The sequence below is a fragment of the Girardinichthys multiradiatus genome, chromosome 12 (assembly GCF_021462225.1).
Source record: "Girardinichthys multiradiatus isolate DD_20200921_A chromosome 12, DD_fGirMul_XY1, whole genome shotgun sequence".
Lineage (NCBI taxonomy): Eukaryota > Metazoa > Chordata > Actinopteri > Cyprinodontiformes > Goodeidae > Girardinichthys > Girardinichthys multiradiatus.
Window position 1 is genome coordinate 20,554,034 of NC_061805.1, and position 22,716 is coordinate 20,576,749.

Sequence of the window (22,716 nt, forward strand, 5' to 3'; positions counted from 1 at the left end):
CTGCAAGGCAACAGTGCTGAAGAAATCTGTGAGAAGGTAAAAAGTTTTTCAGAGCACTCTATGTTTTTTATTCTTCTTCTCTACTAATCATTGTGAGATAGTATATGCAGGCATAATAGATGTGCCAAGGGATTTGCATGTTTATTATTTTTTCATGATAAAGATGAATGTGGGAAATAGCTGTTGACGTCACGTTTCTGTTTGCAGGCTCCTACATCAATCAATCAATCGATCAACCAATCGATCAATTAATGAATCACTCAGTCAATCAATTTATCTATCTATCTGGAATGGCAAAATACACTACCAGTAAAAACTTTTAGAAACACTTTCTTATTTTATGGGTTTTCTTAATGTTTATGACTATTTCCACTGAAGGCGTCAAAAACTGCAAATGAACAAATATGGAATTATGTAGCAAACAAAATAACAAACAACAAACTTTAAATATGTTTTTATTTTAGATTCCTTAAAGTAGCCGCCCTTTGATGTGATGACTGAAATATTAACCTTCGGCCATCTCTTAATGAACGTCTGGGAAGTTCTTTCAAGACTGTTTGGAAAATTATTTCAGGTGATCACCTCATGAAGCTCATGAAGAGAATGCCAAGAGAGCAAAGCAGTAATCAAAGCAAAGGGTGACTATTTTGAAGATTAGAGTTATTTCACACTTTTTGTTTACTACATAATTCCATGTGTTCATTCATTGTTTTGTTGCCTTTGGTGAAAATCTGCAATGTGAATAGTCATGAAAATAAAGAGACCCATTAAGTAAGAAAGTGTATCTAAAACTTTTGACCGGTGGTGTATAAACCTGTTTGATCTTGTAAAACATTATGAAAAAAAAAAGCATGTCGTTTTGGAGACCGCTGCACTGACATTGTCTACCAGTGGGTGGCGTTGTTTGACAAGAACACGTTTCTGCCCTAGAAAAGGTTTTTGTTATTTCTTACAGTGCTGCATAAGTTGTGCTGATAAAGATGCTCTATCTGTGGAAGCATTTGCACCCGTTGAAAGTAATAAATTATATCAAAAAGAAAGAGGCGCTTTATAGATTTAGCATTGAGTGATATTGTTTCCATAGGTCAATTCACTATCCTCTTTGAATGAATCACCAAAACTCACCTCAATTCACAAAAGTGAACAAGATTCCATACAGTAAAAGTGGCTTTGTGATTTTAAATTTACCTTTTGTATACACATACAACCCTAACCCTAACCCTAACCCTATGAGCACATAGTGATAATCCTTCCATTCATTTTCTATATCTGCTAATGTGCTGGTGCATTGTAAACTCTGGACAGAATAAAGTTTGATAGAAAAAGGTGCAACAAGGATAACATCAGGTTTTAGAGGATTATGAAACTAAACCCATTCAAGATCTTGGCCATCAATACTCAAGTAGTGGAGAGCAGCTGGAGTTGGTGCTTCATGAAAAAGGTGCCCTGAGCATACCCAGAGTTATGCACTAAATGCAAAAACTATACTTATGCATAGTCTTTGAGGGAATGATAATCTACCCTAGATTATAATTATACATCAAAAATCGTAACGCTAAATCAATTAATAATCAATTCCGAGGCTGGGCATTCTTTAACTTAATCAGTGAGATCTAAATGCATTCGTTATGGAAAAAAATGATATGATTAGCACAATACATATTTAGGGATTCACAATTGAACTGTGAGTAATTAGTACGATATGTTAATGGTCAAGTAAAGAGGCAAAGACAAAAAACTAACATCAACTAGTAACTAAATGAAGAGAAACTAAAGGAAATATAGAATGAAAGTTCAAAACAATATTAGCTGATTAAAAATAGAACTTAATAACTAAAATGTCTCCCTGGAAAGTCTATGAAAGGTTTCCATTAGAATATGAAGATCTAGTTAATTGCTTCAAGTCTAAGGGAAGTCTGGAGAGGAAAAGTAAAAGGAAAAGCGACCTCTGAGCAAGTCACCTTCAGTCAGTCAGCTTTGGACACCTTTGAATCATCACAATAAAACAGATAAATGCGTTCCTGACTCGGGTCTATGATCAGACTGTGTTGTCATATTTCTCCCTGAGACTCACATTTGGACCTTAACAGAAGCAGTTCCCACATCCCATGTCTGATGCTGCTGAGGGGGACTGGGGGAGACCTTGTGCTGGCTCCAGAATGTCTTGGTGGGGTCCTTGCTTGTACATCGGAAGCAAATTGTAAATAATAATATTGTTTGACACGTCTCATTACACATCAGTTTGGAAAATAGATCCTATTATTTACATTTTTAGAGGAAAGATAACTCCAAAAAGACAGGAATAATATCACTGTCTGGAGTGAGTGTACTCCTTCAAGATTACCAACATACACTGAAATATTATAAATAGGAAAATGCAAGTTTGTATTTAAAGTCCCACATGGTGTGACTTCTAAACCAGGAAAATAAAGATTATCCTCATGCAAAAATACTGATATGTATTATGTTTCTAATATGAACATTTTTACACAAATTTCACTTTTGATTCGAGATGCTGAAATAAATTAACTTTTCAATGATATTCCAGTTTATTGGGTTATACTTGGATATTCCTTCTGGCCCAATAAAGACTAGGAGAACCCACACAATGAGCAGTAGAGCATCACTGGGGATAGGATGTCCTGGTTTTTCTCCTGATCCCATTTCCAAATCTCGGATAAACAGAAGCTCATGAATAGATAATTATTATGCATTCAATATTTTTTGGCGGCACTAGTGCCATTTATTCTTTTCAAAGCAGACAGTGAGAAAGTGGGGTGAAGAGAGCGGGAAGTCATGCAGCAGAGGTCACCGGTGTGGGACTTGAACCCAGGACAGCTGTATATATGGGTCGTGTACCGTACCGCTATGCCACCAATATTACACATTCTAGTGCTTAATTTATTTTACAACTAGTATCCTTATGCAAACCTGGCACATTTATTTATTTTATTTTCCCATTAACCAGAATGAGACACCTGGCCAAGGTAGCAACCATACAAATGAAGACTTTATAGTTCATGAAATCATGATCACTTTACATGATAATAATGTACTCATGTTGATTAGTGTGTGTTCTACCTTTCTAATAGCTAAAAATAAAGCAATAAGGAACAAGACAACAGCTCACATTATAAAGAATTTATTGGAAGCAAACAACACTATAAATAATATGTACAAACTATAAAACATCATTTGTTCACATTATCTGTGGCTTGCTGATAAACAGTCTTTTAGTCTTGAGACGACCACGAATTTGAGCCACGTCGCCAAAAGGCGCAGGATGTGAACATAAACATTTAGGAAATCAACTGTATTTGAATGAACTGCATTCTGAGTCTTTGGATTATTTACTACAGAGGTTTAACCTGAAATAACTTTTACAGATCTGTGGCTCCAGCAAATAATGGATCGAACTGTTCATAAAGATCAGGACCTGCTTTCAGAGAACTTCAGTCAGATAAAAGGGTGAAAACCTTTGAATCTTCAATGTTAGCAACTTTACAATGCACCATATCAAAATAATGGAGGTAAAGGCTGCACTGTACTCATACTTTGTGTGAATATGCAATAAAAACATCTGCCTTGCCCATCTATAGTGCATTTCTAAACAAAGAGGTTGGATCTTTGAAAATGTGTTCTGGCCGTTATGGTGGGTCGCATTTATTAATATTTAAGAAATTCTGAACATATTTAAAAACACGTATCTGTCGTTCAGGTCTTAGCTCTAAAAAAGTCCACAGCACGCTATTTCCCTCTTGGCATTTGGTTAAAAAGAAACTGAGCTCCAGGAAGAAAAATATCAAACAGCAAATCAAAAATGAAACAAGTCAACATTTTAAACAGTTATCCCACTTATTGTCCCGCTTTCTCATTCATGCCAACTGAAGGAAGGTTCAGAAGTGCAACTATAAAGAGCACTTTGTTAAAAAAAACGTTTGTTTGCAGGAAAACAAAGATGTGAGCTTTTCCTGATGTTAGTATCCTTTGCTTTTCAACATTCCTGTAATGCAGTTTGGAAAAGCACAGTAAATCCTTGCTGAATGTCATGGATCTTCCTGCTCATGTCATTGCTTTCGTTTCATCTCAGACTCTAAACAGAAATTCTCATACGCTTCTTCAATCTCTGGATCCATCTCATCATCGATGTCGTACCTGTAAAAAAACAACAACAATGAATTAAACAGATTCCAAAATGTGTCTTTTTAAATGTAAAAAAACAAAACAAAAGCTAGTCTTTGAGCAAACAAAGAAAAACAGTCACAGACACTGTTTTGGGAGGGGGAACGGCAGCGACTAAAGCCCCTTTTCACACTCAGCTGCTGACTAAACTGAATCCCAGGCCCTGATTGACTCTGCTGCATTGTGGGCCACTTGGAAACATCTGCCGAGCTCAGGGGCCCACGGGTTTACAGGCTGTCATGTGACTCGTCCGGTGATGCTACCTTACAGTCAGTCACATGACCAAAGATGTGCAGGCAGGATGAAACCTTTAGGGTCCCATTTAAATATCATATACAGTTGTTTCTAAGTATTAACAGACCAACAAGGTTAATGTTTTAGTTTGGCCAGACAGATTCCCGGACCTTCATCTAATGGAAAATCTGTGTCAAATATGCCATTTCTGAGACAGACCCAAGATAATAACCTTGTCCTGAACACCAGCTAAACCAAGGAGGTCATTGTGGATTTCAGGAGGTCCAGAATGACAGAACACGTAAAGACAGTGGAGTGTATTGAAAATATTAAGATCCTGGGCCTACACATCTCCTTTGACCTGTCCTGGACCTGGAACACCTCGGCCTCACTGAAGAAGGCTCAACAGAGGCTTGAACTAACAGACCCAAAGAGAGCTTCTTTCCTTCAGCTGTCAAAGCCATCGCTCCCCTTCACACTTTCATACTCTAATACAATCCCCCACCGAGGCAGGAGGTGTTTTAGATTCTGCATAATGTTGCAGAAAGCTGCAGAAAGCTGCCAATCACTTACAGGAGTCAGTTGGTCAATGAATTATATACTACTCACTGCTAGTTATTACACTTCATTAATACTGCTGTACATATTATACCTTTCTTTGCTGCACTACTTACAGCAACCACAACCTTATACCTATGAAAATGGGTTGACTATGCTACAAAAGTGTGTGGATTCTCTGCAACTTGCTAAGGGCATTTATCCAAACAACAGAGGGGATGTTTATATTTACTTGAGCTTGTATGTATATTTTTGACCCTTTATTGATTGGAGAAAATCTGCAAAGCATTCTATTTTGAGCACATAATTTTAGCTTTTAAAAATCGGTGATGTAGTATATTATTAGTCTGCAAGCATATGTAAACTTCTGCCTGACAAGACCAGCATCACAAAGTTTTAAAATGTGTCCATATTGTCATTTTTTTGAGTAACGTTTTTATTGTAAATGATAACCAACACACCAACTAGCAAAAAGGATCTGAACAAACATAATTTATGTATTTTGTCTCAATATAAACAAAGGTTACTTACTCTTCATTGTCGTTTTCACCATCAGCATCATGGAAGTAGTCTTGCTTCTCCATGAGCTCTTGATATTTTTCTGCGTATTCTGTGAACGTAGAGAAGCTGATGTTAAGGCACAACAGAGACTGAGACAAAAGTGTGTTTTTGCTAAAACTAAGTGACCCAAAGAGAAGCGCCGAGATGAGCCGATAAAACCTTTTCCAACGCTCAATTTTCCAGATTTCTCATCCATTATTAGCATATAAACAACATATGACATTTGCAAGAAATAGACAGCAGCCATTTCTGCAGCAGACAGGTTTTCAATACAGACACTAGAAACACAGAATGTCAGCAGATTTACAAACAAGACTGCATAGGGAAAAAGAGCTCTAAAACTATAATATTATGCATCTATCCATGATTACTTTACTAGTGTGTAAGAATGTTTAACTTTGTGGTTGAGACAGTAACTGAACCAGGAAAAAAAGATTTACATTGAGTGTGTGTCTTTGAAATACAATTTGTATAAAAGTTATTTTTAGAGCAACTTCTTACATTACTAAATCAGCTTTTTCCTCTTTAAGAAAATAAGATGAGGCAGAAGAGTCTGGAGATACAATCATATTTACCCACACCTGGCAAAATGTTAGAAACAAATTTCTTAGATGTCACAAAGTTTTGCTGGAGAGGTAATAAAAATCCCAGCCGACTGTAGTTAGTAAATTGCAATTTTTTTAAGCACAGAGCGGTGAAGGCCAACATTTCTCTTTATACAAACAAAGTACAAGCCTTACTGATGGAGGCTGTACAGGTCCTTCTCAAAATATTAGCATATTGTGATAAAGTTCATTATTTTCCATAATGTCATGATGAAAATTTAACATTCATATATTTTAGATTCATTGCAAACTAACTGAAATATTTCAGGTCTTTTATTGTCTTAATACGGATGATTTTGGCATACAGCTCATGAAAACCCAAAATTCCTATCTCACAAAATTAGCATATCATTAAAAGGGTCTCTAAACGAGCTATGAACCTAATCATCTGAATCAACGAGTTAACTCTAAACACCTGCAAAAGATTCCTGAGGCCTTTAAAACTCCCAGCCTGGTTCATCACTCAAAACCCCAATCATGGGTAAGACTGCCGACCTGACTGCTGTCCAGAAGGCCACTACTGACACCCTCAAGCAAGAGGGTAAGACACAGAAAGACATTTCTGAACGAATAGGCTGTTCCCAGAGTGCTGTATCAAGGCACCTCAGTGGGAAGTCTGTGGGAAGGAAAAAGTGTGGCAGAAAACGCTGCACAACAAGAAGAGGTGACCGGACCCTGAGGAAGATTGTGGAGAAGGGCCGATTCCAGACCTTGGGGGACCTGCGGAAGCAGTGGACTGAGTCTGGAGTAGAAACATCCAGAGCCACCGTGCACAGGTGTGTGCAGGAAATGGGCTACAGGTGCCGCATTCCCCAGGTCAAGCCACTTTTGAACCAGAAACAGCGGCAGAAGCGCCTGACCTGGGCTACAGAGAAGCAGCACTGGACTGTTGCTCAGTGGTCCAAAGTACTTTTTTTGGATGAAAGCAAATTCTGCATGTCATTCGGAAATCAAGGTGCCAGAGTCTGGAGGAAGACTGGGGAGAAGGAAATGCCAAAATGCCAGAAGTCCAGTGTCAAGAACCCACAGTCAGTGATGGTCTGGGGTGCCGTGTCAGCTGCTGGTGTTGGTCCACTGTGTTTTATCAAGGGCAGGGTCAATGCAGCTAGCTATCGGGAGATTTTGGAGCACTTCATGCTTCCATCTGCTGAAAAGCTTTATGGAGATGAAGATTTCATTTTTCAGCACGACCTGGCACCTGCTCACAGTGCCAAAACCACTGGTAAATGGTTTATTGACCATGGTATCACTGTGCTCAATTGGCCTGCCAACTCTCCTGACCTGAACCCCATAGAGAATCTGTGGGATATTGTGAAGAGAACGTTGAGAGACTCAAGACCCAACACTCTGGATGAGCTAAAGGCCGCTATCGAAGCATCCTGGGCCTCCATAAGACCTCAGCAGTGCCACAGGCTGATTGTCTCCATGCCACGCCGCATTGAAGCAGTCATTTCTGCAAAAGGATTCCCGACCAAGTATTGAGTGCATAACTGTACATGATTATTTGAAGGTTGATGTTTTTTGTATTAAAAACACTTTTCTTTTATTGGTCGGATGAAATATGCTAATTTTGTGAGATAGGAATTTTGGGTTTTCATGAGCTGTATGCCAAAATCATCCGTATTAAGACAATAAAAGACCTGAAATATTTCAGTTAGTGTGCAATTAATCTAAAATATATGAATGTTAAATTTTCATCATTACATTATGGAAAATAATGAACTTTATCACAATATGCTAATATTTTGAGAAGGACCTGTATTTTAATCAGAGTACAACCACTTCTTCTGGTTCAAACCCTTGAAGTCCAGGAATTTCAATATTAACAGTAAAAAGAAATGTTTATGATTAAATGTTTAGCTGTTTTATTTGTCCTATTGTATTGTTTTCTATTTCTCTTTTAATATTTTCTTAGCATCTCTACCATGAATTTCATTTATTTAGTTGTCTGTGAAGCACTTTGGGCAGCATGAGTGGCTAGAAATGTGCTACACAAATAAACTTGACCTTAAATGTTTGCCCTCACACTATTTCCGAGGTTTAATATGTGTGTATTGACAGTGCAAAACACATTTAATTATTCGTTTTGTTTTAATCAGTCTTGGCATAGTTTGAGTATTTATCCACAGACTCACCAGGATCTGCTGCGGTAAAAGGCGTGCCGTCCTCAGTGTAGAACGTAGGTTCGTTCTGAATAGCAAAAAGCAAAACATGGTTGAAGGAGGAGAGAGACTGAGGAAGATGCATCCAGAGATGTGGAACAGCAAAACGTAGAACTGCACTGAGAAATTTCCAGCTAGATTGGCCCTGAACATAGGTCGGCGAGTCAGAACCTGATATTCTTCTGGTCAGTGAACGCAACGTACCTAAGCTATAAAGGCTGCTGACAAAAACACTCGGTGTGGAAGCTGTTACTGGAGAAAAAAGACTCAAAGTTAGCCATTTTCAATGCCTCTGTTTCACAATAAACCCAGTTGAAACTGACTATTTTAAAGTAAACTGGATTTTCTATAAAAGGCATGTCGGATGTTCAATCAAGCTGCTAAAACTGAGAGCAGGCCGTCAGCAGATAACAGGAAGGCTGAAGGGAGTACAGCAAAATTACTTGTTGAGCTCTGCATCTCTGTCATAGAACAGGCTGGACTTAATGCTGGCAAGCCTTTTAGGAAACTCAGAGTAAAGGTAAGGATCTGTACTCTACAGGAAATACAAACAGAAAATGCTTTTTTTACTGATGCTAATTTAGCTGTTTGCTAGTGTAAAATACTCGTACTTGTAGTCTTCCGCTTTATCCGGGACCGGGTCGCGGGGGCAGCAGACGTCCCTCTCCTCAGACACCTCCTCCAGCTCCTCCAGGGGGAGCCCAAGGCGTTCCCAGGCCAGCCGAGAGACATAGTCCCTCCAGCGTGTTCTGGGCCGTCCACTGGGCCTCCTCCCGGTGGGACGTGCCTGGAAAACCTCCCGAGGAAGGTATCCAGGAGGCATCCGGTATAGATGCCTGAGCCACCTCAATTGGCTCCTCTCGATGTGGAGGAGCAGCGGCTCTACTCCGAGCTCCTCCCGGATGGCCGAGCTCCTCACCCTATCTCTAAGGGAGTGCCCGGCCACCCTACGGAGGAAGCTCATTTCAGCCGCTTGTATCCGTGATCTCGTTCTTTCGGTCATAACCCAAAGTTCATGGCCATAGGTGAGGGTAGGAACGTAGAGCAACCGGTAAATCGAGAGCTTCGTTTTTCGGCTCAGCTCTCTTTTCACCACAACGGAGCGGCACAGCGCCCCCATTTTGCAGCAGCCGCACCGATCCGTCTGTCGATCTCCCGCTCCATTCTTTCCTCACTCGTGAACAAGACCCCGAGATACTTAAACTCCTCCACTTGAGGCAGGAACTCCCCTCCAACCTCAAGAGGATAAGCCACCCTTTTCCGGTCGAGAACCATGGCCTCGGACTTGGACGAGCTGATCTTCATCCCAGCCGCTTCACACTTGGCTGCAAACCGCCACAGTTCATGCTGTAGGTCTTGGCTAGATGGGGCCAGCAGGACCACGTCATCTGCAAAAAGAAGAGACGAAATCCACTGCTCTCCAAACCAGACCCCCTCTGGCCCTTGGCTGCGCCTAGAAATCCTGTCCATAAAAGTTATGAACAGGACCGGTGATAAAGGGCAGCCCTGCCAGAGTCCAACATGCACCGGGAACAGGTCCGACTTAGTGCCGGCAATGCGAACCAAACTCCTGCTCCGCTTGTACAGGGACCGGATGGCCCCTAATAAAGGGCCCCCGATTCCATACTCCTGGAGCACCCCCCACAGGGCACCACGAGGGACACAGTTGAATGCCTTCTCCAGGTCCACAAAACACATGTGGACCGGTTGGGCAAACTCCAATGAACCCTCGAGTACCCTGTAGAGGGTATAGAGCTGGTCCAGTGTTCCACAGCCGGGACGAAAACCACCCTGCTCCTCCTGAAGCCGAGGTTTGACTATCGGTCGGACTCTCCTCTCCAATACCCTGGCGTAGGCCTTACCAGGGAGGCTGAGGAGTATGATCCCCCTGTAGTTGGAACACACCCTCCGGTCATCCTTCTTATGTAGGGGGACCACCACCCCAGTCTGCCAATCCAAAGGCACTGTCCCCGTCCGCCACGCAATGTTGAAGAGGCGTGTCAACCATGACAGCCCCACAACATCCAAAGACTTGAGGTACTCAGGGCGGATCTCATCCAACCCAGAGTCCCCAGCCTCTGTTTCCACCACGGAATGCGTGATGGCAGGAAGTACTCCTTCCACCGCCCGATAATGTCACCAGTCGAGGTCAGCAGCGTCCCGGCCCCACTATAAACAGTGTTGATGAAGCACTGCTTCCTCCTCCTGAGGTGGCGGACGGTTTGCCAGAATCACTTCGAGGCCAACTGGTAGTCCTTCTCCATAGCCTCACCGAACTCCTCCCAGGCCCAAGTTTTTGCCTCTGCCACAGCCCGGGCCGCGGCACGCTTGGCCTCACGGTACCCGCCAGCCGCCTCAGGAGTCCCACAAGCCAACCACAGCCGATAGGACTCCTTCTTCAGCTTGACAGCATCCCTTACTGCCAGTGTCCAACATCGGGTTAGGGGATTGCCGCCGCGACAGGCACCGCAGACCTTACGGCCGCAGCTACGGGCAGCAGCATCGACAATAGATGTGGAGAACACACTCGGACTCTATGTCTCCAACATCCCCCGAAATCTCTCCCGGAGGTGAGAGTTGAATACATCCCTCCGCCAAACGTTCCCAGCAGACCCTCACTATGTGCTTGGGGCTGCCAAGTCTGTCCGGCTTTCTCCTCCTCCAGCGGATCCAACTCACCACCAGATGGTGATCAGTGGACAGCTCAGCCCCTCTCTTCACCCGAGTGTCCAAAACATGCCGCCGAAGGTCTGATGATACGACAACGAAGTCGATCATTGACCTCCTGCCTAGGGTGTCCTGGTGCCAAGTGCACTGATGGACACCCTTATGTTTGAACATGGTGTTCATTATGGACAATGTAAAATACTCAAGATAGTTTAATGTCAATTCCACAATCGCTTTTGGATTTGTTTCAAAATACTGGTAAAATCTTGTTTTGTAGCGACTGCTCTCTCTCACACCATGTTGCCCCACATCTCCCAATATAACTACGAAATTACCGCTCACAGTAGGAAGACTAGAAAGCGAAAACTCAACGCTGTTTATTATCGGTGTTAGAGAGAATCAGAGGAGGTTAGAACACAAATCTCTGGTCAGTGCATCTTAATAAAAAAAGCAAAACCACTCATCAAATAAACAATAAATAAACAGCAAGAGATGATATGGAAAAAAAAAGTCTACTGACCATGTAGTAGTTGGGGTCGTTGTCTGGGGTAGCATTACTGGCAGAGGCAGCCATACAGGCTCTGCCCCAGTTGCTGGATCTCAGCTCAACTAATTTCAGGAGCATCTGTCTCACATCCCTGAGGAAAACAAATACGTTAAAAGCGCCGAAGGCGCTCAGAGCGCTGTCCTCCCTGATTGCTGAGCTTTTTTCCAGCTTCTAACAGATGCAAAGCTTATGTTACAGACATACTCCGGGTCTGAGACTCTCTTAAACAAAACAAAACAAAAATAGGGGATGACTGCCTTCTATGACCAGTTACACGTTTATGGGCAGATTTGTCTTACATAATTTAGAAAGATTAAGAAACGTCTTCGAGGCACAAGTTTGGATGGTAATATACACACCTGCTGCACGTAGCATCCAGGAGAATAGTCTCAATTCTTCGGACCAGTTCTTCCATGTGTGGTTTACTACTCTTTTTCCATGCATCATCCAGGATTGAACCTGTCAACTATAAACCCAAAACCTGGTCATCTCCTTTTTAAATGCCACGTGTTACTGCAATAACACTTGCTAATCAAAAATCTCCAAACAGAGATCATTCTCAAACCTTGAGGAGCTTGACGGCACAGATGAGATTTGCATCCACAGGATGTGAAAGCAGACTCTCCAGCAGCTCTTTCAAACCCAAGAGAAGAATATCTGCTCTGTTCGGAGGTCCTTTTCCACTTCTTATCTGGACGAAAAACAACATTTACGCACTCGATGAGAATCTTCTCGACAGATCAAAATTAGAGCTTCTTTAATGAAATGATGAAAACCTTCAAAGACAACATGAACTATTCAACCTGTTATCAACACACACACACACACACACACACACACACACACACACACACACACACACACACACACACACGGCTTTACTTTCGAAAATAAAGCAGTTAGTTTTAACAAAATCAAAATACAAATAAAACATGATCCCAAAACAACTAAACACAAACAAAATCAGGCATCAACTCAAAGAAACAAAATTATTTTTTTCATATTTCTAAATTCAGACTTTTGATATTTGCATTTATTACAACTATTTTTATTGCCATTCTAAATTCTGCCCCAGCTTTTTGGGATATGCGCTTATCTCTTTTTTTTAAAATGGGCTGCTTACCGGCATCAATGTACACTCGTGTTTTTCAAAAGGTACGTTTGAGTTAAAAATATTCATTTTTCATCATAAAGTTTCTGTGTTTTTTTTTTGAATGAGATGCCAGAGAAAGTGCTGGACTCACTAGAGTTTTCTTTGGATTTATGGAGCACAGAACAGCGCAGGGTCGCAACTCCCCCGCACGCTGCTGTGCACTGCTGGTCAGCTGGCTCAAAGAAAGCTCCTACATTTTTTTTTGTCCGTTTGTAAATGCCTCTGGTTGTGAAAATCAACAGACGTATGTTCCCACCTCCAAATTTAGATACAGCTCTCCCAGGAATAACACAAAGGAGTGAAACTTCTTCTGAGCCTCCGGAGTTCCTCGAACGGCTTCATTTCTTTGTTCATATTCTATCCGACATCTACGACAGAAAACCAAACATCTATATTAATGGTGTAAACATTTCCAAGTTATTCTTCAGTATAACTCGCATTTCTTTGCTGTGTGTTACTGAAATGATATTCCCCGTCTTTTTACGCTATAGAAACATAAATCTACGTTTCTCAATTCCAATTACAGACCACATCTAAATCCAATATGGGCAAAGTTTGAATTTATTAAAAACAGAAATACATTTACCGTTGCAAAAGCAACTGACGAAAGGTGCCACTTTGTGGGCTGAGAGCGATGTGATGGGACAGGTAATTACAGAGCCTGGCACCAGTGTAGGAAAAGTTTGGGATGGCTGTAGACTGAAAAAAAGGAAAAAACAAAACAAAAATAAACATGTATCTTAATTATTGAAAAAAGAAAGAAAACTTGAATGTTGCCAAACCTGCGTAAAGATCAGCTCCACCAGTTCCTTCAACAGCTCTTCTGTAGTGACCCAGGAGTTAAGCATACTGGTTATCCATTCAACATCAGACTCGAAAGAGCCAGGAGAGGAGCTCAGGTGACCAAGAAAATCTGTGACTGTATCAGCCAACGACGACTCGCTGTAATAGCTTTCACTGTCATCATAATGTGCAGGCTCCTTCACAGAAAACAAACTGATTAATTAAGAGATATATACCAAACATTAACACACTGAGCAATGAGGAGGGGCATGTTCAAACAACATATTTAATTCAATTACATAAGGATGTGTGGATTATTACCACAAATTATCCCTTTACAGTACAATCAATAGAAGATTCAAACCATTAATATAAGACCAGGTTACTGTATTGGGTAAAAGAGCAAAAATCTGGTGTAAAAGTTTCTCTTACTTCATACGAGCTCATTCCAAAAGGAACGAACTCTGGAGCACTGGCTGAAAGTGTTGATGTCCTGACCATAGAGTCCACATTGTTATCCCCCCTGGAGACAGAGGCATAGCTGAAGCTCCCGCTCTGCAGAGGGCTGCCAAGTGTTCGAGGATCTGAGAGAAGGATATTTTCAAGCTTTGAATTATATACCAGTAAAATAAAATGTGACAATAGCAAGGCTTCTTTATTGCGTTCCTGAAACAAGGATAAGAATAGAATTGGTCATTTCTAGTCAACAGGGTAAAGCTCCGAATTCTTATAAAAGCTCTTATTTCCATACATGAAAATGCACTTTAAACACTGGCTATTCTACTCCAGGGCGATTTCCTTGTTTTGCTTGAGAAACGACATGTTTGCCGTCAACCCACAAGTTTTCTATTAGACTAGGGTCCTGGGATTGGGCTCACCGCTCTAACACAAGCTTGTTTGTTTGGTACCCATTTGCTGCTCACTTACTGGAGTGTTTTTAAACAATTGGCGTAATTAAATGGTCATCAGCTCAAACTATTGCCGACTTGACAAGCACTGGAACTACTATGGCATGGTGGTGTCACACAGTATTTTATATGTAGGCTTAAAAGTTCGATTTTAGTCTCTGCTGACGAAACCACCTTCTTCTGTGTCCGCTCTGAACAAAACCAAAGTGCAGAAGGCAAATATTTTGACTTCCTTTCATCATTCCAATATTCATCTGGTCAATAGATTTTCCCATTTGAGCAGTGAACCACAGCACCTCCTCCAGAGTTACCACGGGGCTCGTGGAGGCCTCTCTGACTAATGCTGACCCAGCCTGTCGATTCAGGTGGCCGGTAATGCCTGGGTAAGTTTGCAGGTGTGCCATAATCTTTCCATTTTTAGATGATGGATCAACCTCAGTGGAACGTGAATGGCAGAACTACGCCAATCTTAAAAACACATCTGATTTCTTTATATTTCACCTTCAATTAGTCAAACTATTTTAAAGTATAAATAAATAGTAATCAGTATTTAACTTTTTTAAATTGACCTTGAACAGATTGGCAAAACGATGATGAAAAAAACACAAATATATATCATAACTCTGGGCATTTTACTTTTTAAACCAACAATCTGTCACCAGGAAAACTGTCGCAGACTGGATGGAAAATGTGCAAATATGAAAGCAGTGTTTAATGAAAAATACTTTTTCAAAAGAGATTTCAGAAAAACTGTGACCATTCATTGATAAAAACAAAACAAAACAAAAAACAAACATTTGGGCTCTAATTAAGCCACATACATGTGTATAAAATTGTTGCAAGGAGCCTCACTGCTGACACTTGAATAAGCAGGAGCGACAGCTGAGCGCAGGCTTTTCTTAGCTGCAGCATTAGCAACCATGAAAAAAAAGACCATGTCGCAACTCCGACCTAAAAGGGCAAGAATGACTGCTCAGGATTTAGGTTAAGGTTAATCAAATGGCCTCAAATGTTTAAAAGAGGACGCAAGAACCGAATCAGTTCGTGACTTTTCTGGAACAAATCTATCCTACCTGGAGCATTTCGCAACGCTATTTGTAAACCGAATCTGAAAGTAGCTACATTAGCCATGTTAACACCTACTTCCTCCGGGTAATCCAGCGGTCGCGTTGGTGCTGATCTCCGGGAAAGGAGGCACTGTCCGCGGCTGTCTCAGCGGCTCTCTTTGGTTGAACAGCGAGGTTTCAGCGTCACTGCCCCCGACGTTAACCGGCAGCCTAGGATCCGCTGGAGTTCCGCGGGTTCTCCCCGCTCCAGGAGCTCGGTCAAATTTGTTGTTCATGATTCCTTGTTGTTGTCGAGATGAAAATAGACCGCTTGACTGTTTCTTTGTGGCCTTATCGGCCAGTGTTTGTGCGTTATCACAGTAACACCTGTTCTACCTGTCTTTCATAGTGGACTTTTCCAGATCGGCTCGTGTAACTGTAAGCTAGCAGTGTAACTTTTTGGGCTACTTCCTTTCACAACAAACTTGCTGCCCATGACACATTTGTCGGTCAAAAGTAAAGTGTCTCCCTCTAGTGGCGCGGAGTGAAAGTTCAGAGACAACCAGAAATGTTCCATGTGTGGCAATCTAGTGTAACAAGTAACCAAATCGCATCCAGTCTGCAATTTATTTTAAAGATAAAAATATATATCTGGTAAAAGACTTCACAACTGCGTTTTAAGTAGGAAACACAAAGTTTAAAATATTCAAGATTTTAAAAAGTTTGGGTTAGTGGGTTGATTTTTTTTTTTTTGGCTGCATTGGCTATGGATTGCAATTATCCAGTTTAATTCTTCCTACCAACGAAAAAACATTAGGGTGAAACTATTCAGAAGTGCTGTCTTCCCATTCATAATCAAAATTTCAGTTATCTCAAATCGCATTCTTCATATGACAAATGACATGACTCTCATTCGCATTCATTAATTATTTTGACTCCAGAAATTTACAAGTACACTTTCCCATCTGTAATGAATTTTCAGACATTTCCAGCAGAGCTCTTACAAATGAAATCCACATTTCAAACACAAACCCACTGTTAATTGTCATATTTTTCATTATTACTGATTTATTTTAAATATAGTCTATTGATTTCATTATTCAATTCACTTCAATTCAAAAATACTTTATTAATCCCAAAAGGAAATTAAATGTTGTTGTAGCTCATATTATGCAGGTTTCTTCAAAGAGCTGTTGTAGATGCTGATAGCTGATGGAAGGATCTCATGTAGCGCTCTTTCTTACAGCAGATCTGAAGAAGCCTCTGACTGAAGACACCCTGTTGTTGTACAACAGTCTCTTGAAGAGGATGCTCAGAGTTCTCCATAATGTTCTTCATTTTATGAAGAATCCTTCTTTGCACAATGATCTTCAGAGGAGTCCCCAGAACAGAAAAACCCAGAAATACAAAATAATAGTAATTCATATCATTAGGGATATCTTGTATTAATTTTAATTAAAGAGAATTTTAGACAAGATATGTTAGATTTCTTTTCTAAAATGCGCAATTGATGGGCTTCTATGTGTTAACGCAAAGCAGCAAAAATGAAAATTCTGACTGTAACTTTGCAGTTGTGTTATTTAAGCCCAAAATAATTCGTACCCTTTAGAAGATTTATTTTTTCTGGATTTCTGATAGAAAATGAGACAGACCTACTGGCTCTAGTCCAATAACCTTTTAATTGCACATACACATTTTAACATAGATGTAATTATAATGTCGACTGAGATGGTAACCCTAATATTGTTCATATTGTTAAATCCCTGTCAATTAGCAATACCTGGAATATGGATGGATTGGACGAGCATTTCTATACCCGCTTCTTCCATTACAGGGTCGCGGGGGAGCTGGAGACTATCTCTAGCGGCCCATGGGTAAGAGGCGGGGTTCACCCTGGACAAGTCACAAGTCCATTGCAGGGCAACACAGAGACACACAGGAAACAACCATGCACACACCCATTTACAATTGAGAGAGACCAATTAACCTAACTGTCATATTTTCGGACTGTGGGAGGAAGCTGGAGTACCTGGAGAGAACTCACCCAGTAATTGGAGGTTTTCAGCCATTACTACACTATAATTGATATGATGCATTTTTATCACCTTTGCTTCTACTTGACTAATCTCTGTTGTAAAGACTTTTTAAGGTTGTAAAAGAACAATATATGGGCCTAAGAACATTAGCCATGTTAGACCAGCATCTAATTTATAATGAGCAGTCGATTTTTTAGGATCAATCACAGTATTCTTTAGAAATGATGTGAATTAGATTTAACAACATATAAAATAAAATTAGTCTGCTACAACAAACAACTAGTTTTTCCTAATTGTATAAAAACAATTCAGGTGAAAATGTTGCTCACATGTACAATTCCTGCATTAATATTTTCAAGGTATTTTTTTTGATTATTCATTCTGAAATAAAAGGAAATAATTAACAATTAATTTTCAGGAGTTTGGTTTGTTTCCTTGTCATAAATCTAATATTTTCATGTTTTTTTTTCTATTGTTACAGATTACTTTCAGTCACGGGTGAGTCGTTGAATTCACTCCACGATAAATTAAAAACAAAATTTGGAAAAATACATTTTGATATTATCATCTTTGTTTTATTCACTTGAGAATATTGCTTTTTCATCATCTTAATAAGAAAACACCTAATTTTAAAATGTTTATGTACAAGTTTTAAAAGTGTTCTCATTTTCATCTGAGCTAGTTGTTGCCTTACTTGTTGGTTTAGCAGTGGTTGTTTCCAAAACAGATGTTTATCATTTTAGTTTTTAAAACTGCCAAACATTTGAGATCAGAAACTCATTTTTTCATCACAGAATAAATAGATCTTGGACAAAAGCACCACTCTTCACATCTCTCTCAGTAGCAGCCTCCTCCAAACATGTGTTGCACTAGACATCTCAGCGTATGCCTTCATTAGTTGTTTTTGGCCTCCAGGCATTTTCCTCTTGTTTCCCAAAGCTGGATCGCATTATGCCACAGAGAATTCCTGAGCCAGAAATTCAGAGACCCACTCTGATAAAAGATTACTGCACCCATTTTATATTATTGCTATTTTCCCCCAGTGCCAGCATCTTGGAGAGACTTCAAACATTCACAGGTCTTGGGAATGCGAAGATGATGAATGACTGGGATTTGTGTGTGCGCATGTGTATGGTTGAGGTTCCTCCTGGCTGGTTATTGACTTCATCATTAGCTGCTCACTTTATAACTGTTCCCCAGCAACACTAAGCTGTGTAAAATCTTATGAAAAACATTAAACAAGAATATGAAGGTCATAAAACAGTAAATGTAAAATGTGAACACATTAGAGACTGAATCTCGGAGAAAAAGAAAGAAGGAACTAATTTAATATCATCTCACCTTATAATAAAATTCAGATTTTGAAATAAGCAAAGAGCAGCTGCTGAAGTTTTAGCATGAATACATTTTTGTACGTATACATTGCTTTGAAAAAGTATTTAGCCCCCTTATAGGTTTCTTTCTGTTTTGGCACATTTAAATGTTCCAGATCAATGTACTAGAAAATTCAAAATGCAATTTCCAAATGATGATAGAGGATATTAAGCTATGCAAACCAAACTGGCACAAAGTAAAAAAAAAACAAAAACAAAAAATAACCATCCTGATAATCAGATCATGAATGGACTGTAATCAATCACATTTTTTGGCTCAGTTGCACCAGCCAAACCCAGGCCTAATTACTACCACACCCACGCACCGCAAGAATCAATAAATCACCTAAACAGAACTTCTCTGGCAACATGAGGTAGGCTAAAGATCTCAAAAAGCAACACACAATTCCATGATTTAAAGAAATTAAAGAAAATATGGGAAGCAAAATGATCCACTCTGAAAATTGAAGAAATTGTCAATCTGGAAAGGGTTACAAAGCCATTTCTACGGCTTTGGGTGTCTATTGAACCACAGTGAGAGACATTATCCACAAATGAAGAAAACATTGAATAGTGTGGAACCTTCCCGTTAGAGGCCGATCTACCAAAGTTACTCCAAGAAAGTATTAGTGACTCACCAGGAGGTCCGAAAGAACACAGAACGACATCACAAGCTCTGCAGGCCTTACTTTCCTCAATTAAGGTCATAGTTCATGATTCAATAGAAAGAGACTGGGCAGAAATTTGCATCCCTGGGGGAGTTTCAAGCCAACAACTGCTGACCAAAAAAAAAGAAAACAGGCTAGTCTCAAAATACCCAAAAAAAAGATCTTGATGATCCCTAAGATTTTTAGGTAAATATTTTGTAAACTGAAGAGACAAAAGTGGAACGGAAAGTGTGTTTCGGAAGGTGTATGTTGTGTTACATCTGGCATAAAACAGGAAATAGAACCTCATACCAAGAGTGGTAAGGCAATAGTCTGGTATCCTTTGCTTTGCTTCAGAACCTTAATGACTCCTAACTGATGAACCCTTAAATCCAGAAAATCCTGAAGAAGAATGTCTGGACATCAGTTTCCAACTTGAAGCTCAAGCATATGTGGGTTCTGCAGCAAAACTAAATGATCAGAATATCCCCTGCAATCCACCTCTGAGCGGGCAATCGCACCTACAGTAGGATCCGTTATTGTAATCCTTGCATGAAAGTCACATGACCTTTTCTCCCCAATTGTTTCATTTCGTTGCTTCTACTCTGCCTGGGGACTGCCTTCATGGTGGGATGGGGGACATAATATGGTTCTAACTGTTTAGGTTTAGCAGTTAGTTTAAGCATATTATGTCTCTCATCCCACCATCAATGGATGCTAATAAAATGTGTTGAAGACATACTTTCTCTTCTCTTTAACATTAGGGAAATAGAGTTCACAATTTACAAAAAAAAAAGTGTCTCCGTTTGCACGACCACAGTTAATTTATCACCATATTTTATTTCAAGATGAGGCACAGAGAATGTGTTTTTTCATTGCATGACAGAGTTGCAACGCTTAGCATTTAAAGAACGCAAAAAATGAATTGCTTGACAAGTTAATTTTCTGAACTCTTGCAAACATTTGCACCTCACACTTTTGGCTGCTGTCCCACCAGACAGTTGGGGATTATTGTCTTCCTTTTGCATAGAACTATGAACCAGGTTCATATGAGTTTTATCCCAAATAACATATTTCTTAATTTGTTCATTTTGTATTTGACTGATTGTTAAACTTGATTGTTAAAACTTAAGATTGGCTTTCAGGGATAATCAGATTTCATTATGGAATTCAAAATATTTCAAAAAGATGTCTAAAATAAAAACTCAAAACAACATTCTTCTTTTTTTTCATGAGACAGCCACAAACCTTTGTGTATTTTATTGGGATTTTATGTGGTAGACAAGTAGTGTGTTATTGTGAAGTGGAAGGAAAACTGTTTTGCAAATGAAAATTTTGGGGGGCATTAGCATTTAGTCAGTACTTTGTAAGATCACCTTTTATTGGTATTTGTGAGTCTTTTGAGGTGAGTGAATAAGCTTTGTACATTAATAGACTGAAATATTTGTCCATTTTTCCCAAGCTATTTGAATATCAGTAAACATACATTTTGAAGTCTTGGCAAAAAAGACCACTTGGCTTTAGATCCTGACTTATCCATTCTAACACTTACATGCTTTGATCTAAATCAGTCCACTTTAGCTCTGGTTGTATGTTTAGGCTGTTTGTCCTGCTGGAAGGTGAGCCCCCACCCCAGTTTTAAGTCTTTTGCAGTCTCCAATGGGTTTTCTTCCAGGATTCTCCTGGATTTAGCACCATCCATCTTCCTATCAAATTTGAATGGTTTCCCTATATCTTCTGAGACAAAAATCTATCCACATAGCATGATGCCTTTGCCATCATGTTTTAGAATAGGGATTATGTGTTCAGGGTTTTGTTAAGTGACTTTTCTGCCACTTACAGTCCCCAATCCCGACCACAAGTGGGGTTCAGCGGGTTACCCACGCCTCTCGGCAAAGTGTAGACACATGCTGAACCACTCAGTGTAGCCGCCGTGCAGCCCCGGACATCTAATGGCATCACAGACCTGTTATTGTTCAATCTCGAGTGGCTGAACGCCACTTGTCCCTTTAAGAAGTTGGACACCGACTGCACGGGGCAGCGTTACTAGTTAGTATGCCGGACTCTTTAGCACTTTGCATTTGGGCCAAAAACCTAAGTATGGTAGTCCTCTGCCCAGAGCTCCTTTTTCTGCATGTCATTCTTAATGCCACTCTTCCATAATGACCAGATTTGTGATGTACATGAATAGTTATTAGCCCGTCAGTAGACTTTCCCCACTAAGCTGTGGATCTCTGCATTCCATTTGCGAATCAGGTGATTTTCAAAGGCAACTGGCTGCAATGGAAATTAATTTAGGGGAATCAAAATAAAGTGGGCTGAATACAAACACATGCTACATTTTCATTTAATTTAAAAACCTCCTGTCTTTTTCATTTCATATTTATTCTCTAATTTTTGTTGGTCCTTAAAATCCCAAAAAAACTTGTTTTTTTTTTTAAAAGTAGGGCTGCAAATGCCCAACAAAACAATATCAGTGGTGTTACGGTGGATGGTGAATTTAACAGGAAGTCAGCCCCCAAATCAGATTCAGCTCAGGGCCCAATCAAATCTTCGACTGGCTCTGGTAAAATGCACTACAAATTTAGTTTTGATGTCAAACGTGTTTTTGTGTTTTGCAAAGATTAAGAAAAGAAATTAAGATAAAGCTAATGGTGTTTTCTGTCTAGTTGTCGTTCTAGTCACAGGTCAATTTGGAGGAATTTCAGAATGAAGATATTGTGTCTTTCTGTCCTTCTTCTACGTCTCTGCCTTCCACTTCCTCTGCTACTCCTTTTTTTTTACTGCCAGGATAAGAGAACATGAGGCCCGGAAGCCTGTGGTGTTAATGTTCCCCTCGCAGTCTTTTCATCTGCCATCAAGACAGCTGTCATTGATTAGTGTGTTTGTAAATGATTGCTGAGGGAAGTGGGCGGTCAGACGCAGGTCATATCTTTCTTTCTTCCCTCACACATACTCAGATCCTCCTGCACAATACTTTTTTCAGTGGCGAGTCGGATAATCGTGACAAAGGTGATTTTATTTTCATTTTTTTTATCAGGAGAAAGATATCTATCTATCCCACAATCAGGAATTGTTGCCAGTCATGGAGGAAGGGGATGATATTAGGAAATGATGTCGGTATCTGCAGGTCACACCGGGGAAGTTGCCTCCCTGCGGTTTTGTTATGGTCTTTTTCCCCTTTTGTTTGGGAACTAATAATTAGCAGAATGGTTCCCACATGGAGGATCTGGCCGAGCATTAATGGCTGCTAT

At 40.2% G+C, this 22,716-nt stretch overlaps 1 protein-coding gene across 1 annotated transcript; it reads right to left on the bottom strand.

The window, feature by feature from the left end:
- Positions 1-3,126: 3,126 nt before the first annotated feature.
- Positions 3,127-15,892, bottom strand: paip1 (poly(A) binding protein interacting protein 1). The gene is made up of 11 exons (XM_047380248.1): positions 15,504-15,892; positions 13,885-14,036; positions 13,452-13,649; positions 13,256-13,368; positions 12,926-13,037; positions 12,082-12,207; positions 11,876-11,982; positions 11,490-11,607; positions 8,276-8,330; positions 5,506-5,584; positions 3,127-4,155 (listed from the first exon to the last, which is right to left on the bottom strand). Exons 1-11 carry the CDS (start codon positions 15,700-15,702, stop codon positions 4,068-4,070), a joined length of 1,347 nt encoding a protein of 448 aa, XP_047236204.1. The 5' UTR covers positions 15,703-15,892; the 3' UTR covers positions 3,127-4,067.
- Between the last annotated feature and the right edge of the window lie 6,824 nt (positions 15,893-22,716).

Coding starts and splice junctions, on each gene's coding strand:
- paip1 (XM_047380248.1), bottom strand. CDS start 15,702: ATGAACAACAAATTTGACCGAGCTCCTGGAGCGGGGAGAACCCGCGGA. Junction 13,369..13,451: donor TGGAGCTGATCTTTACGCAG/GTTTGGCAACAT, acceptor CCTTTTTTTCAG/TCTACAGCCATCCCAAACTT. Junction 13,038..13,255: donor CGTCAGTTGCTTTTGCAACG/GTAAATGTATTT, acceptor TTTCTGTCGTAG/ATGTCGGATAGAATATGAAC.